The sequence below is a fragment of the Orussus abietinus genome, unplaced genomic scaffold, assembly GCF_000612105.2.
Source record: "Orussus abietinus isolate OABI.00-Male unplaced genomic scaffold, Oabi_2.0 scaffold210, whole genome shotgun sequence".
Classification (NCBI taxonomy): Eukaryota; Metazoa; Arthropoda; class Insecta; order Hymenoptera; family Orussidae; genus Orussus; species Orussus abietinus.
The window spans coordinates 40,180-52,753 of record NW_019394372.1 but is presented as its reverse complement, the minus strand read 5'-3'; the positions used below and the strand labels follow the sequence as shown (position 1 = coordinate 52,753).

General features: G+C 43.3%; 1 protein-coding gene across 1 annotated transcript in view; it reads right to left on the bottom strand.

Moving 5' to 3' along the window:
* The window catches only part of LOC105696714 (transient receptor potential-gamma protein), a 34,917-nt gene that overhangs the window by 4,034 nt on the left and 18,309 nt on the right, over positions 1-12,574 (bottom strand). Inside the window, exons 6-14 of the mRNA XM_023432055.1 lie at positions 11,595-11,765; positions 9,446-9,680; positions 4,857-4,977; positions 3,239-3,523; positions 2,126-2,259; positions 1,577-1,706; positions 1,238-1,433; positions 967-1,161; positions 543-768 (exon numbers count right to left, since the gene is read on the bottom strand). Of these exons, the coding sequence (XP_023287823.1) occupies positions 543-768; positions 967-1,161; positions 1,238-1,433; positions 1,577-1,706; positions 2,126-2,259; positions 3,239-3,523; positions 4,857-4,977; positions 9,446-9,680; positions 11,595-11,765 (1,693 nt within the window). The remainder of the gene's footprint in view (positions 1-542; positions 769-966; positions 1,162-1,237; positions 1,434-1,576; positions 1,707-2,125; positions 2,260-3,238; positions 3,524-4,856; positions 4,978-9,445; positions 9,681-11,594; positions 11,766-12,574) is intronic.

Sequence of the window (12,574 nt, the reverse complement as noted above, 5' to 3'; positions counted from 1 at the left end):
TTTCATTTCTTTAATTCCACTGAAGAAAATCATTTCCTTGAAAAAAAGAAATTATTTGAACATGTTTTTCTCGGTTCATTGAAATTATCATTTCTTTGAATGAAAGTAATTTTTTCTCAGTGCGTCATCTTGTCAAAACGTTGTCACTTATGGATGGTATCACTACACGAGGACTTCACCAATTGCTATAAATTATAAATAAGTTGTAAATGGAGTCTGCGTAGGAAAAGAAGAACATGTTCGTACAGAAATATTTCCAGGGAACCTTTATCCCCATCAGATTGCATGTCTTCATCTCTTACGTAGTTTAGAATCAATCATACGTTAGTGAAAACAATAACTCGTGACTCTTCTAAGTAGCAGATTTAGGGATCGCCGTGCCAAAGATGCAGACTTCCGGTCGAAGGCGGCCCAGAAAGTACTCCCAAAATTTGTGTACATCTCATTATTTATTAGTGTCGGTATTTTAAGATCGTTCCGACGTTGGGTGTTCTGGAATTTCTTGCCAGCGACCGGAAGTTCCTCGCGTCGCAAAGTCTCACCAGTCCCCGCCCCGGAAGCGGTGGAGGTGTTCATGCCAGAGTTCTTCAGGATCTCGATCAACTCGCATCTGAAGGCGCTGATGTCCTGTTTGATCTCGTTGACGTCATCCTCGGTGACACCCTCGCCCTCGGTCTTCCTCTGCTCCACCGTGACGTACCTTCTCACCAGGTTCCTCATGATACTTTGGTACCGGAAGTCCCTCTCCGAGGCTTGCTTAACCTTGCGCTGGAAGGACTTCTTCACTTTCGTGTTCCTCTCGCTTGCTCTTCAAGGTTCGCGGAGAGAGATGTTTAGGGCTTGTGGAAAAGAACCGAGACGGCTGCACTTCCGACGACGGTCGTCATCGGTCCTGCAGCTTCTGATCCTCTTTGCCAAGCCCTAACTATTTCTCTCCGCACTTGGGAATCGGTCCGACGTCCTTACCCTGATAGTCTTCATGTGTTCCGTCTTGGCAGCTCTGCTGTGGCCGCAGAGTTTCCGGTACAACCACTGGCCCACGTACCAGGCACTCTTCGGGGTTGGGATGATATTGAAGGGTGGCGGCACCGTGCCGCCCTCCTCGAAGTAGCTGATCCACAGTTTACTCCTTGCGAACTTCCACTCGATGTCAGCGCGTTCCTGATTACATTTTCAGGGAGTTAAGTGGGGTCGAAGCTGGGTCGATGAAGAAATGGGTGATTTGCCGGCCAATTACCGATATCAGCTGATAGGAATGATTCATCATGGCTATCAGCAAGTTCAGCAGGACGACGATGTTGATGACGGAGTACGTGCCAAACATCAGCATCCCCCAGAACCTGGTGAAGACCTTAATGCCGTCCAGCTCGAAGCTCTCCAGGTCGACCAATCCGAAGACAGCCCAGAATAGTGTTTGCGTCGTCTCGAAGAGGCTAAATTGTACTTTCTATTACTCCATTAAATCTTTTCCCTCCGCGTTTTGGGGTCTTTTTGCCCGAGTTCCATTGTTTACAGGCCGTGTCATCGGTGCAGACATTGGAACACGATTGATACCAGATAATGGAGCAATGCATACTTGGCAAAACGACGCCAGACAATGCAGGCATTGGAGTCGGTCGTGACGTTGGCACTGGGTGGATAAGGCATCGCAGTCGGACATCTCTTCTTCTCCATGTCGGCGTAGTACCAAAGAAGCTGGTTGAGGCCTGAGTAATTAATTCCAATTAATTGCGCGATCGAATCGAGATGGTCCAGGTGACAACGCGTCCGGGCTCTGGACCAGCCAATAAGAATGGGGACAACGGGAAATCTGAAAGTCAATTGTCCCAGTGTTTGCAACGTTCTCCGAGGATGATCTTGAACTACTTGTGACATCCATTCGAAGTTCCGGCAGCTAACCGAATTCGAAGTTGGGTGTCTCCGGTGGTTGGCCCATGTTCAGACTCGCCGATTTAACTCGCACCTGAGCCGTGAATTACCGTTAACAAGTCAGTTAACTCCGGACTGGGTACACTTGGATATTTCAGGGGGAATCAGGAGCCAGGGCACACTATAAACCCGAGGTGTAACCCAGTTAGCAACTCGGCGGGCATAAAACCATCCTTGGGCTCGCAATCGAACTCACCGCAAGAGAAGGCGAAGAGCACCAGAACGTAGAGGAAGAAGAACTTCATGATGTCCATCACCATCCTGGAGAGAGACACTTGAAGAGGACCCAGATGAGGGTTTACCGAGAAGATGTAGACCAGCTTAAGGGAGCTGAAACGCATAAACAACTTTAATATCGCCCAGATCCCGAACCGTTGCAATACTTTGGTCGGAATTACGCATTCCGGGGGTGTTCGCGGAGTATTAGTGGATTATGCATACACCCGCGTATACACGGCCCAATTAAACCCGGCTCCAGAGTGGTTGGATCTGGACGCCCTAATGCGAAGGCGAAACGAGGGGAAAGAAACGCCATTCGTAAAGGAATATTCCAGCGTGGAAAGTAATATTAACAGAGGACCGAGGAAAATAAAATTCGATATTAAAGAGAGGCCCAAGTAGCGGAAGAGGACACCCAGCACGGTACCATGAACTAAAAAAATCGACAAAAGCATGGCTTCACCGTTACGCAGCACACGTTTATATTACACCTTCGTTTGGGTGGTCGCAGAAATAAAATCGTCCACGACCCTTTCCGACTCGTATATCATGCAGAGGAATAATTCACGGTCATAGCAATAAATTGTACAAACTTCAGTAAACGTATATACTTGAAAGTAGGCCGGGACCATTTTTGTAGAAATATTTCCCCTGCATGTACAACGAAAAATGATTGTTGCACTGGAACTACATAAATTACATCTATGGGTGGAATATGTTCTTTATCGCTGATGGCGCTATCTCTCGATTTCTTGGTGACGTTTAATCCTTCGATCTATCCTCTGTACCTAAGTTGGTGAATTATGTAGTTTGACGCTGCCGCTCCATTGACTAGAGCGTCTTTGGAGATTCGATGCACGAGTTTCGATTTCAAGTGACTGATTGTTAGTTATGGTCAGGAATGCTCTGGCGTGGATTGAGGCGACCAGTTTCAGTCGGGATCAGATCTGGTCTGGATTTCTGGAAGTGGCTATCAGGGATTCCAAGTCCATCAGCTTCATCGGAGTCCGAGGTTGACCATGCTCGAGTTCCATCAGCAATTTCGGGACTGGTTCGGGGAGAGCGAGGCTCGGGGTAACGAAGCCAATACCTGAAGATGTTAGCGGCGGAGAAGAGGCCTTCGGATATCAGCATCGGGTCCCAGGTGTCCCACTGTTCCCTCTGGAGCTCGACCACCGATCCAGGCTCCTGGCCCTCGTTCTCCTTCTGAACCCTGTAATAGGCGACCACTCTCAGGGCCACCGTGGCCACGTACAACGAGTTCGTCACGAAGTCGATCACGTTCCACATGTCGTTCACGTATTCCTCAAGGCCCACGTCCCACAGTTGCTTCACCTCCGACCAAATCAGGCCGGATACCCAGGCTAGGATGAACCTAACATTTGGGCAGAAGAAAAACTCCCTGTAGCCATTTGATGCGACTTTGGTAGTTTCGACTAGATATCATTTCAGCCTAAATTTGCCAACCATTTAAATTGCTACGTTAAATTTCAATGCTCTAAACATAATATACCTTAACGTGCCAAAAAAGCATTCGGGCAGAAGAAAAACTCCCTGTAGCCATTTGATGCGACTTTGGTAGTCTCGACTAGATACAATTGCAGCCTAAATTTGCCGACCATTTAAACTGTTACGTTAAATTTCAATGCCCCAAACATGATATACCTTGATGTGCCAAAAAAGCATTCGGGCAGAAGAAAAACTCCCTGTAGCCATTTGATGCGACTTTGGTAGTCTCGACTAGATATAATTTGAGCCTAAATTTGCCGACCATTTAAATTGCTACGTTAAATTTCAATGCCCCAAACATGATATACCTTAATGTGCCAAAAAAGCATTCGGGCAGAAGAAAGACCTCCTGTAGCCATTTGATACGACTTTGGTGGTCTCGACTAAATATCATTGCAGCCTAAATTTGCCAACCATTTAAATTGCTGCGTTAAATTTCAATGCCACAAACATGATATACCTTAACACGCCAGGAAAGCATGGCGGTAATTCCGTAATTGTAGGGTTGACTCTTATCAAATTAGCGGAGGATTAAAGAGATTAAAGTTCACAGTCTCTAGATATACAGAGTGTCCCATTAAACAAAAATACACCTAAATGAGGGTGGTAATTGGAAAATGTTTCGAACGAAAATTGCAGGGTATAGAGGGGGAAAACTTATCACGCAAAATTTGCGCTTACTACGCAAAATTTCGCCAGAAAATGATGAAAATTACATAAAAAATGGCACCGTCGAATTTGTTTCATCAAGTCGAATAACTTTTAGAGGGATGACAATTACTGTTGCCATTTAAGAAAATTGACGCATGGCATGTAGGATAGCAAACACAAGCAATTATGCTGAAAATTTTCTTTACATAAGTTTCCCCCCTCCATACCCTACAATTTTCGTTGACATTTTTCGTTGACATTTTTCGACTACCACCCTCATTTAGGAATTATTTAGGTTTTTTTTTTTTTCATGGGACATTCTGTATAATTACATTTTTTTTCGGAATTAAAATGATGAAGATCAGTTCGCACTGACTCTGGTGGGCATGTCACCTCGAGCGATATTTTTATTCTGGCATTATGGTATCGAGGTGTAACGTGTCTTGTAAAACAGGGCGCGTACACCCCAATCTTCCCCAAGAGAAAATCCTCGGTGGGATGAAACCGATCATTATTGTATTGGTTAATCCTCGATCCCAATAACTCACCACTCCACTATCGTCGGAGCTGCTCCTCTTTTTGTCGGGGCTGGCTCATGTTGCGGAATGTCGTGTCCCATCCAATTTCCGATGACGCTCTCTATCCTCTGGCTGGCCAGGATCAGCATGACTGACAAATGAGCGAAAGAGAAACAAAGTATTATCCCGGCTAGACATTAAGTATATAGTGCATAAACAATTATTCTAAATAAAAGAAAATTCTAAGACGAATCTCATTTCCTTTAAACCATTAAGCGACATCCATTGATTAGTGCAGAATAAAAGTGTCGAGTACTGAAATTGTTGAATAAATACGTCTTGACCCTTAACGCGTTAAGCAGCAAATTGTTCGCTTCACTTTCCGTCTACTTCACCTAACGTTTCAATTATGTAAAGAATTTTTCGGTATACCTTATTCATCGACAACCAACGCAACGTGGTCGAAATATTTACCGTCGCGGTGTTTAATGCGTTAACCATTAAGGAACTCTTTTCTGGCATTGCCCTATGATGTTAAGGATGTGCCGAAAGGCGTTTGATACCAAGACGGAAAAATTGCAACGTCGGGAATATTCCGAAGAAGCACTCCGAAGTGCTCCTTTGCAGTTTCCCTCGGCTGGCAATTTTAAAATTAGGAAAAATGTAGATGCACATCGGACATCTGATATGAGCTTCCTGTATCACGAGCTAAACTCATTAAGGGGGTACTTCTGGTTACTTTAACCCTATATCCTGGTGTTCCCTGAAGAAGGAGCCGAGGAAATTTGCCTCCAGCACAGTGCATTACCGTCTCTTTTCTCCGAGCACTTCTCAAAATGCTTTCCGGGAAAATGAGTCCACTTTTGGGGACGTTTTACGAGAGAAGCGAATTTCCTACCGGGTCGTTAAGCACGAATTCCTCGGAGGCGTGATATCCCTGAAAAGGATCCTTCGAAATGAAGTCCTGAGAATGTGGGATTCAATTACGAGAATTGAAGCCTAGCTGAGAGCCGTGATGTAACCGATTTAAACAATTATTTAAGGTGAAGTGAAACACGTCGAGGAACTTGATCGACGTCGATAAAGAAGATTTTTCTAAATGCCTACGTTGCCGATGTGCGTTTTTATATTGACAGCTGTATCGAATTATATTGGATATTGTACCAAATGGCATACTCCACCTGTCGTTTTCGTACAATAAATATAAAGAAATCGAAGTAAAACTCCAGAAATCCTCTGAATTCATGCTTTCTGAGGCTCTAATTGACTGCAGAGGGACCCCCTGCGCCATCTGTGATTTCCAGGGTAATTAAATTTCCACTCCGAGACCTCGTATTCCCATCGTTTTAGCATAGAAGCGCATATAACCCTTTTTTTGCCTTTATCCCGTTCAAATGTGAGCTTATCGATTACCAGAGTGTTCTAAATTGTCGTAAAATTGTCCAAACCCTTTCGATTCTCATATCAGAGCCTTCGATAATTGTATATTGATCGAAATATGAGAGCTCGACGCCATTTTGGTTCTGGTCTAGGCTGAGTTAAAAAATTTGTTTACAAAATCCAAATTTTTTATGTGTCAGGACAATTCTTAGATGATCAGGAGTGATGTGTCAAAGTTGTGGACAGTTTGGTCTAATACCCTTAAAAAAAAGTGTTGTATTCGAATCGACTGATTTGAAAGGGGTTTCACTTCACCTTAAATTGAAGAAACGCATATGAGCCTTTTTAAACAATATCGTTCAGGATCCAGTACAACCTTAGAGTGAGTAAGATTTTTTGCAAGGAGCTTTTTTGAAGGAAAGTTAAATGTGTACATGTGTACATATTCTTTTTCAAGACACACATTAATCACGTGTTAAAATTTCAAATAATTCGGTGCACCCAGTTTGGAGATAAGTTTTATAAATCTTCTGACTTTACGTTATGTATATATCATCCTTTCATATCACCTTAAGGGTGGAAATCGAGAAAGGAATAACCACGTGAACATGTCTCCCTCGTTCCTTTTCTAGCGTTTAAAAATGTAAATTATTTTCTCTCTTCCTCTGTCTTAACTACATAATCAATATCATATATCCCTCCGGATAAACATCATGTAAAATACATTGGTAATAAAAAATTAAAAGACGAATGGAGACGAGGTGATTATTTAAAATTTCAATAGATTCATTAAATGTACGCGAAATAAAGTGCGACGACGATATTTAATTACTACCGTCGAGCTTTCGGAAATTTCTCGCCTACTTTAGGAAAGTTTCTCAAACCGTAGACGTGCGTTTCCGCATCGTATTTTGGATTCGAGCACGTCGGCAAATTAAACATCGGCGGACCGAGTTTCTAAACAGTTTACAAATATCTTTCGCTACCGGTACCAGTAATAGGTACGCCTTTGGTAAACTAAATCGGAAATCTGCGCGATAGCGATCGTTTGCCTGGAAGATGTCTTGCATAGGTTAGGACCTTAGAACGTTCTCTTGAGAAATTTCCCCAAGACCGCAGTTTTGATGTAAAAGTATATTTAGGGACTTACTCATCGTGGACATACACCCCTTTGATGCGAAACAGCCTCACCGACATTTTTGTTTACGTCGTTTCTTATATTTAACGTATACACAAAAGCGGATTCCTCCGGGCTCTAAATTTCTTTAATTAATAACGAGGCATTGAGAATGATGTACCTGATAGAGTATGGATCGAGGAGTTCAAATATGTCTTATAATAATTAGCAAATATTATAAAATTAATAATCTCAATGTTATAAACGTCGAAAATCGCCTTTAAAGTGAGCGTAATGTGAGAAAAATATAAGAATGTCGTAAATAGACACACTAATTAAATGCATTTACTGTTTGGAGTGCTAATAAAAAATAAATGGAAATGAAAATAATATTCAGAACAACATTTCCGACGAGGTGGTCCACGAAACGTCGATCAAAATCGAGTGTACCCTCGAATTGCAACCCTCGATTTAATTGGTATTGATGAAGTATTTCGCGAGTGCAATATGGCCATAAAAAAATCCGGGCACATTATTCGAATTTCGTCGAAATGGGTTCCATTGCGGTTAGTAATGAAATGTGCATGAAAAAAAAAAGATTTTCGGAATAATGTTTGTAGGGAACTCGGCCACGTGGAATTTGAAACGTTACTGCAAATCAACTGAATTTCAACCCCTCAATTTAATTGGCATCCCCAAGGCGTTAAACGGTTCTACAATCTGGAAAAACTAAAAATGCAGTTATATTGCTGGAAATTGTTTAAACCATGTTTTCTTGCAATGACTAGTAAACGACACGTGGAAAGAGAAATTAATTTCGGATAAAGGGGTGAGGTCCACGTACACGTCGAAATGTCACTCGAAATCAAGTGCATCCTCGAATTGCACTCCCCAATTTAATTAGCGTGCCCAAGGCGTTAAACGATTCTGTAATCTGGAAAAACTGTAAAAATGCAGTTATATTGCTCGAAATTGTTTAAACCATGTTTTCTTGCAGTGACTAGTAAACGACACATGGAAAGAGAAATTAATTTCGGATAAAGGGGTGAGGTCCACGCGCACATCGAAACGTCACTCGAAATCGAGTGCACCATCAAATTGCACCCTGCAATTTAATCGGCGTCGCCAAAGCGTTAAACGATCCTACAACATGAAAACACTAAAAATGCAGGTATACTGCTGGAAATGGTCTAAACCGTGTTTTCTTGCAATGACAAATGAACAACACGTGGAAAAAAAAATTAATTTCGAATGAAGGGAAGTGGACCACGCGCACATCGAAACGTCACTCGAAATCGAGTGCACCATACAATTGCACCCTGCAATTTAACCTGCGTCGCCAAAGCGTTAAACGATCCTAGAACATGAAAACACTAAAAATGCAGGTATACTGTTGGAAATGGTCTAAACCATGTTTTCTTGCAATGACTAGTGAACGACACGTGGAAAAAGAAATTAATTTCGGATAAAGGGGTGAGGTCCACGCTCACATCGAAACGTTACTCGAAATCGAGTGCACCATGAAATTGCACCCTGCAATTTAATCGGCGTCGCCGAAGCGTTAAACGATTCTACAACATGAAAACACTAAAAATGCAGGTATACTCCTGGAAATGGTCTAAACCGTGTTTTCTTGCAATTACTAATGAACAACACGTGGAAAAAAAAATTAATTTTGAATAAAGGGAAGTGCACATCGAAACGTCACTCGAAATCGAGTGCACCATGAAATTGCACCCTGCAATTTAATCGGCGTCGCCGAGGCGTTACGCGATCCCACAATATGGCAAAACTATAAAACATCCCGCCATATTCCTCCCGGAAGTGGCCGGAGCAAAGCGGAAGCCGGCCCGATGAATATTCAAATCTCTCGAACACAAAGTATAAAAGCCAAGCGCATTCCCCCTCTTCAGGGTAATTAGTATGATAAAAATGCAGTTTCACGAGGCACTTGCACGTCGATATCTTTGGATTACATTCTTCTGGCATAAAGTTCTCGATACCGGGCTGTAAAAGCCTCCTCTGGGTGTCCTTCTTCAGGGTATCCAGGATTCCGTGCCTCCCCGACATAGGATCTTTGGATCGCGGCTATATCCGACGGTCCTTGGTCGAAGATACTCACAGAGGAACGTGAAGTACGAGGCCGAGTGGCAAATGAACTTGATGAAGGGCTTCCTCATGGTTTGCCCGACGACGCTGTGTGGAGCGATGACGTAGGCCACGCTGAAGAAGGGGAAGAGAATCCCGATCCTGACGATGTCCAGGGCCTGGAGGAACATGTTTTTCCGGCGAAACCCAGGAAGGCCTTCGTACCAGATCGAGGCCAGCAATTGCTGCACATTCGGGTGGGCCACGAACTGGAACACAGGACACGGATCGGAATTATCAGGGCTCGGGAATTCGCGGGGAGTGACGCGTGACGCGGAAGTGGGAAACGGTGATTAGGGTCGGCACTATCGTCCGATCCTCGCGATCCAGAGATTTTTCAGGAGGTCGATGGTCCCCCTCGACGGGATCCAGGAACACGTTCCCACCCCCCGATCCCACGGGAACCGGAGGGTCGACATCCGGGAATCGATCGGGCCACTTTAGTCGCGCCCCAGTTCCGTCCCCAGTTTTTAAGGCGATTAAACCCGATTTCGCCCCCGCCAGGGACCCGGGCTATTCTTCTTCAGGAACGATGCACCGATCTGCAGTTGCTGGGGAAGGATACCCTGAGAGGGATCTGGATTCCTGATCGGACTGGGAATTGGAGAGCTGGGGGGGATTCGAATTTCCGATCTAACCCGGAACCTTGTAAAAAATATATTAGAAGGTAGAAATATTTATTACCTTCTGTGGGCTTCTGGTCGAAGAGAGGTAATGTCATGGTTAAGGTATTACTTCCCTAGTAATCGGACTCAAAAGTTAACGCGTTCGGGCATGTATCCACCATTGAGTTCCCCGTATACCTCAAAGCAAACTTTTTGTCCATGCCTGTATACCTTGGGCGCTACGCACACATGTATTCCGTGAACGGATAGACTCGCACACAAGCGTAGGTTGGCGCGCAGAGATGTGGCAGCGTTGTTTGGGGCCTTAGTAGTCTATGCAGTGAAAAATTTTGACAAATATGCGGGCGGTTACGTGCACTGCCGCGAACATGGTTGCCACATCTAAGCCGCCCGCCCCACTCTCTGCGACGCGCAAAAAAATTCGGAATTTTTCTGATAGCCCTATCTCCGTTTCCCGATGGACAAAAAATTCCATTGTTTTTTTCAATATTAACTAACACATATTCCTTTATATTGTCACGATTTTTGAAACAAATGGTAAGAGTCGTTTCACCGTAAAAATTGAAAATGTAACGCAGCATCCCATTATGTACGTGTTACATATGGAGACATGCTGCAAAATAAGCAATATTCAAATTCGATTATCTTCCGATCTAAATAGACGATTTTGTTCCGAATCGGCTTGTTTTGTCGATAAAAATCTAAACAATATCCTGAAAAGGTCTGAAAAAAAATGGTAAGAACAGTGCATTTAGGGAAGTAATACCTTAAGTGGGATTGGAGACCTTGGAAGAGATTCGAAATTCCCATGAAATTGGAACTCTTGAAGAAATGATATTACCACTCGGAAATATTTATTTCTTTCCGTAGTTTTCCTATCGAAGGAGGGAAATGTAGGGTTGTATGGAATTGAAAGTCTTAAAGGGGTTTGAAATTTCAGTTAAACTGGGAACCCTTGAAATAAGTATATTAGAATACAGAAATATTGATTACTTCCCATAGCTTTGAAATCCAAGAGAAGATGGTTATATGGAATTCGAGACATTGGAATGGATCGAATTTCCGGTCAAACCTGGAATCCAATCCTTGTGAAAAATATATTAGTAAAAGAAATATTTATTTCCCTCCGCGGTTTCGGATCGAGGGAAGGAAAAATCTTGTTAAATAGAACTAAAATCCCTTAGAAGGAATCGAATTTCTGATCAGACCCGGAAGGCGACCCTTCTAAAAAATATATTAGATCGTAGAAATATTTATGCCTGTTCAGTTTTCGGATCGCAGGGAGGAGAAATATCGGTGTACCTTGAACAGACGTCCATTGTAATATGTGCCCATAATTATGAAAGTGGTCTAAGTCATATATTTTTAGTTTCGAAATTACATTGAATTAATTTCGTTTGAAATAATATGGCGTGAACTAACTGATAAACTCATTTTTTTTTTAATTTTGACTTAGACCACTTTCATAATTATGGGCACATATATTTCGGTAGGTACCTTTTTTTGCCGAAGCTTGATCGCGAGTTTCAGGCGATTTAGATGCATCCTCTCCCCATGCTCGAAGGCGGGTCCCGTGGGATCATGGTTCAGCAGGACTTCCAGTTCATAGGAACTCCTCGTGTGGTCCAGCAAGGCCGTGGCGAAGTCCTGGCACTGCCTCCTGAGCTCCTGAGAAGTAATGGTTTTTTGATAGGGTAAACACAAAGGGCCGCCAGGAGTTTCTTGAGGAAATTGCCGATCAGGTTGACCCCTTCGAAGGGCTTCCACCCTCGATTCTTCCGACACGCCCTTCTTCGAGTACCTTTCACCCCCGTAAGATCTCCCGACACTTCGGTAACCCGGAAATTTCCAGTAAAATTTCCTCACCCGTCAATCAATCGAGTAGAAGAAAAGAAAATTGAAAGAGGGAAAATCTATGACGGTTGCTCAATTTTTATGCAGGACTTTCCGGATGGAGGTGACCTATTCTTGTCAACCGGGACGATACCTTACGATGTCGTATCGCTATATTACACTTTTACGAGCAATTTCGGCGGAATATACTCGTTTCTGGGTCCCTACATACGCCTGGTTACTTCGTTACAAGTCCAGGCCGTGTAAGGTGCTCTCTTAACTCGCGTTTCCTGGGAAAACGGGACGCGAAACGATGCTCGTCAAATTTCATACCCTCCTGTCAGGTGCGAGTGACGCTTCCATTTAAACGCATTCACCATTTCAACTTCGAGCCTTACCAGTTAACCGGCAATGAGAGTTAAATTCGAACGAAATTGCCCCCGAATTTGCAACTGCGGACGAAACAATAACTGGTCTCGCTGTCCTAGGACTCCCAAAATAGGAAATATTGGAACTTTCATTTCGTACGAAAAATATTAATTTAAGGAATTTCCAAAATTTCAGGCTAATAACGTGGAGATCAATTTATAGAGAAAATTACTGGGGAATTTCAACTTCGAGCCTTGCCAGTTAACCGGCAATGA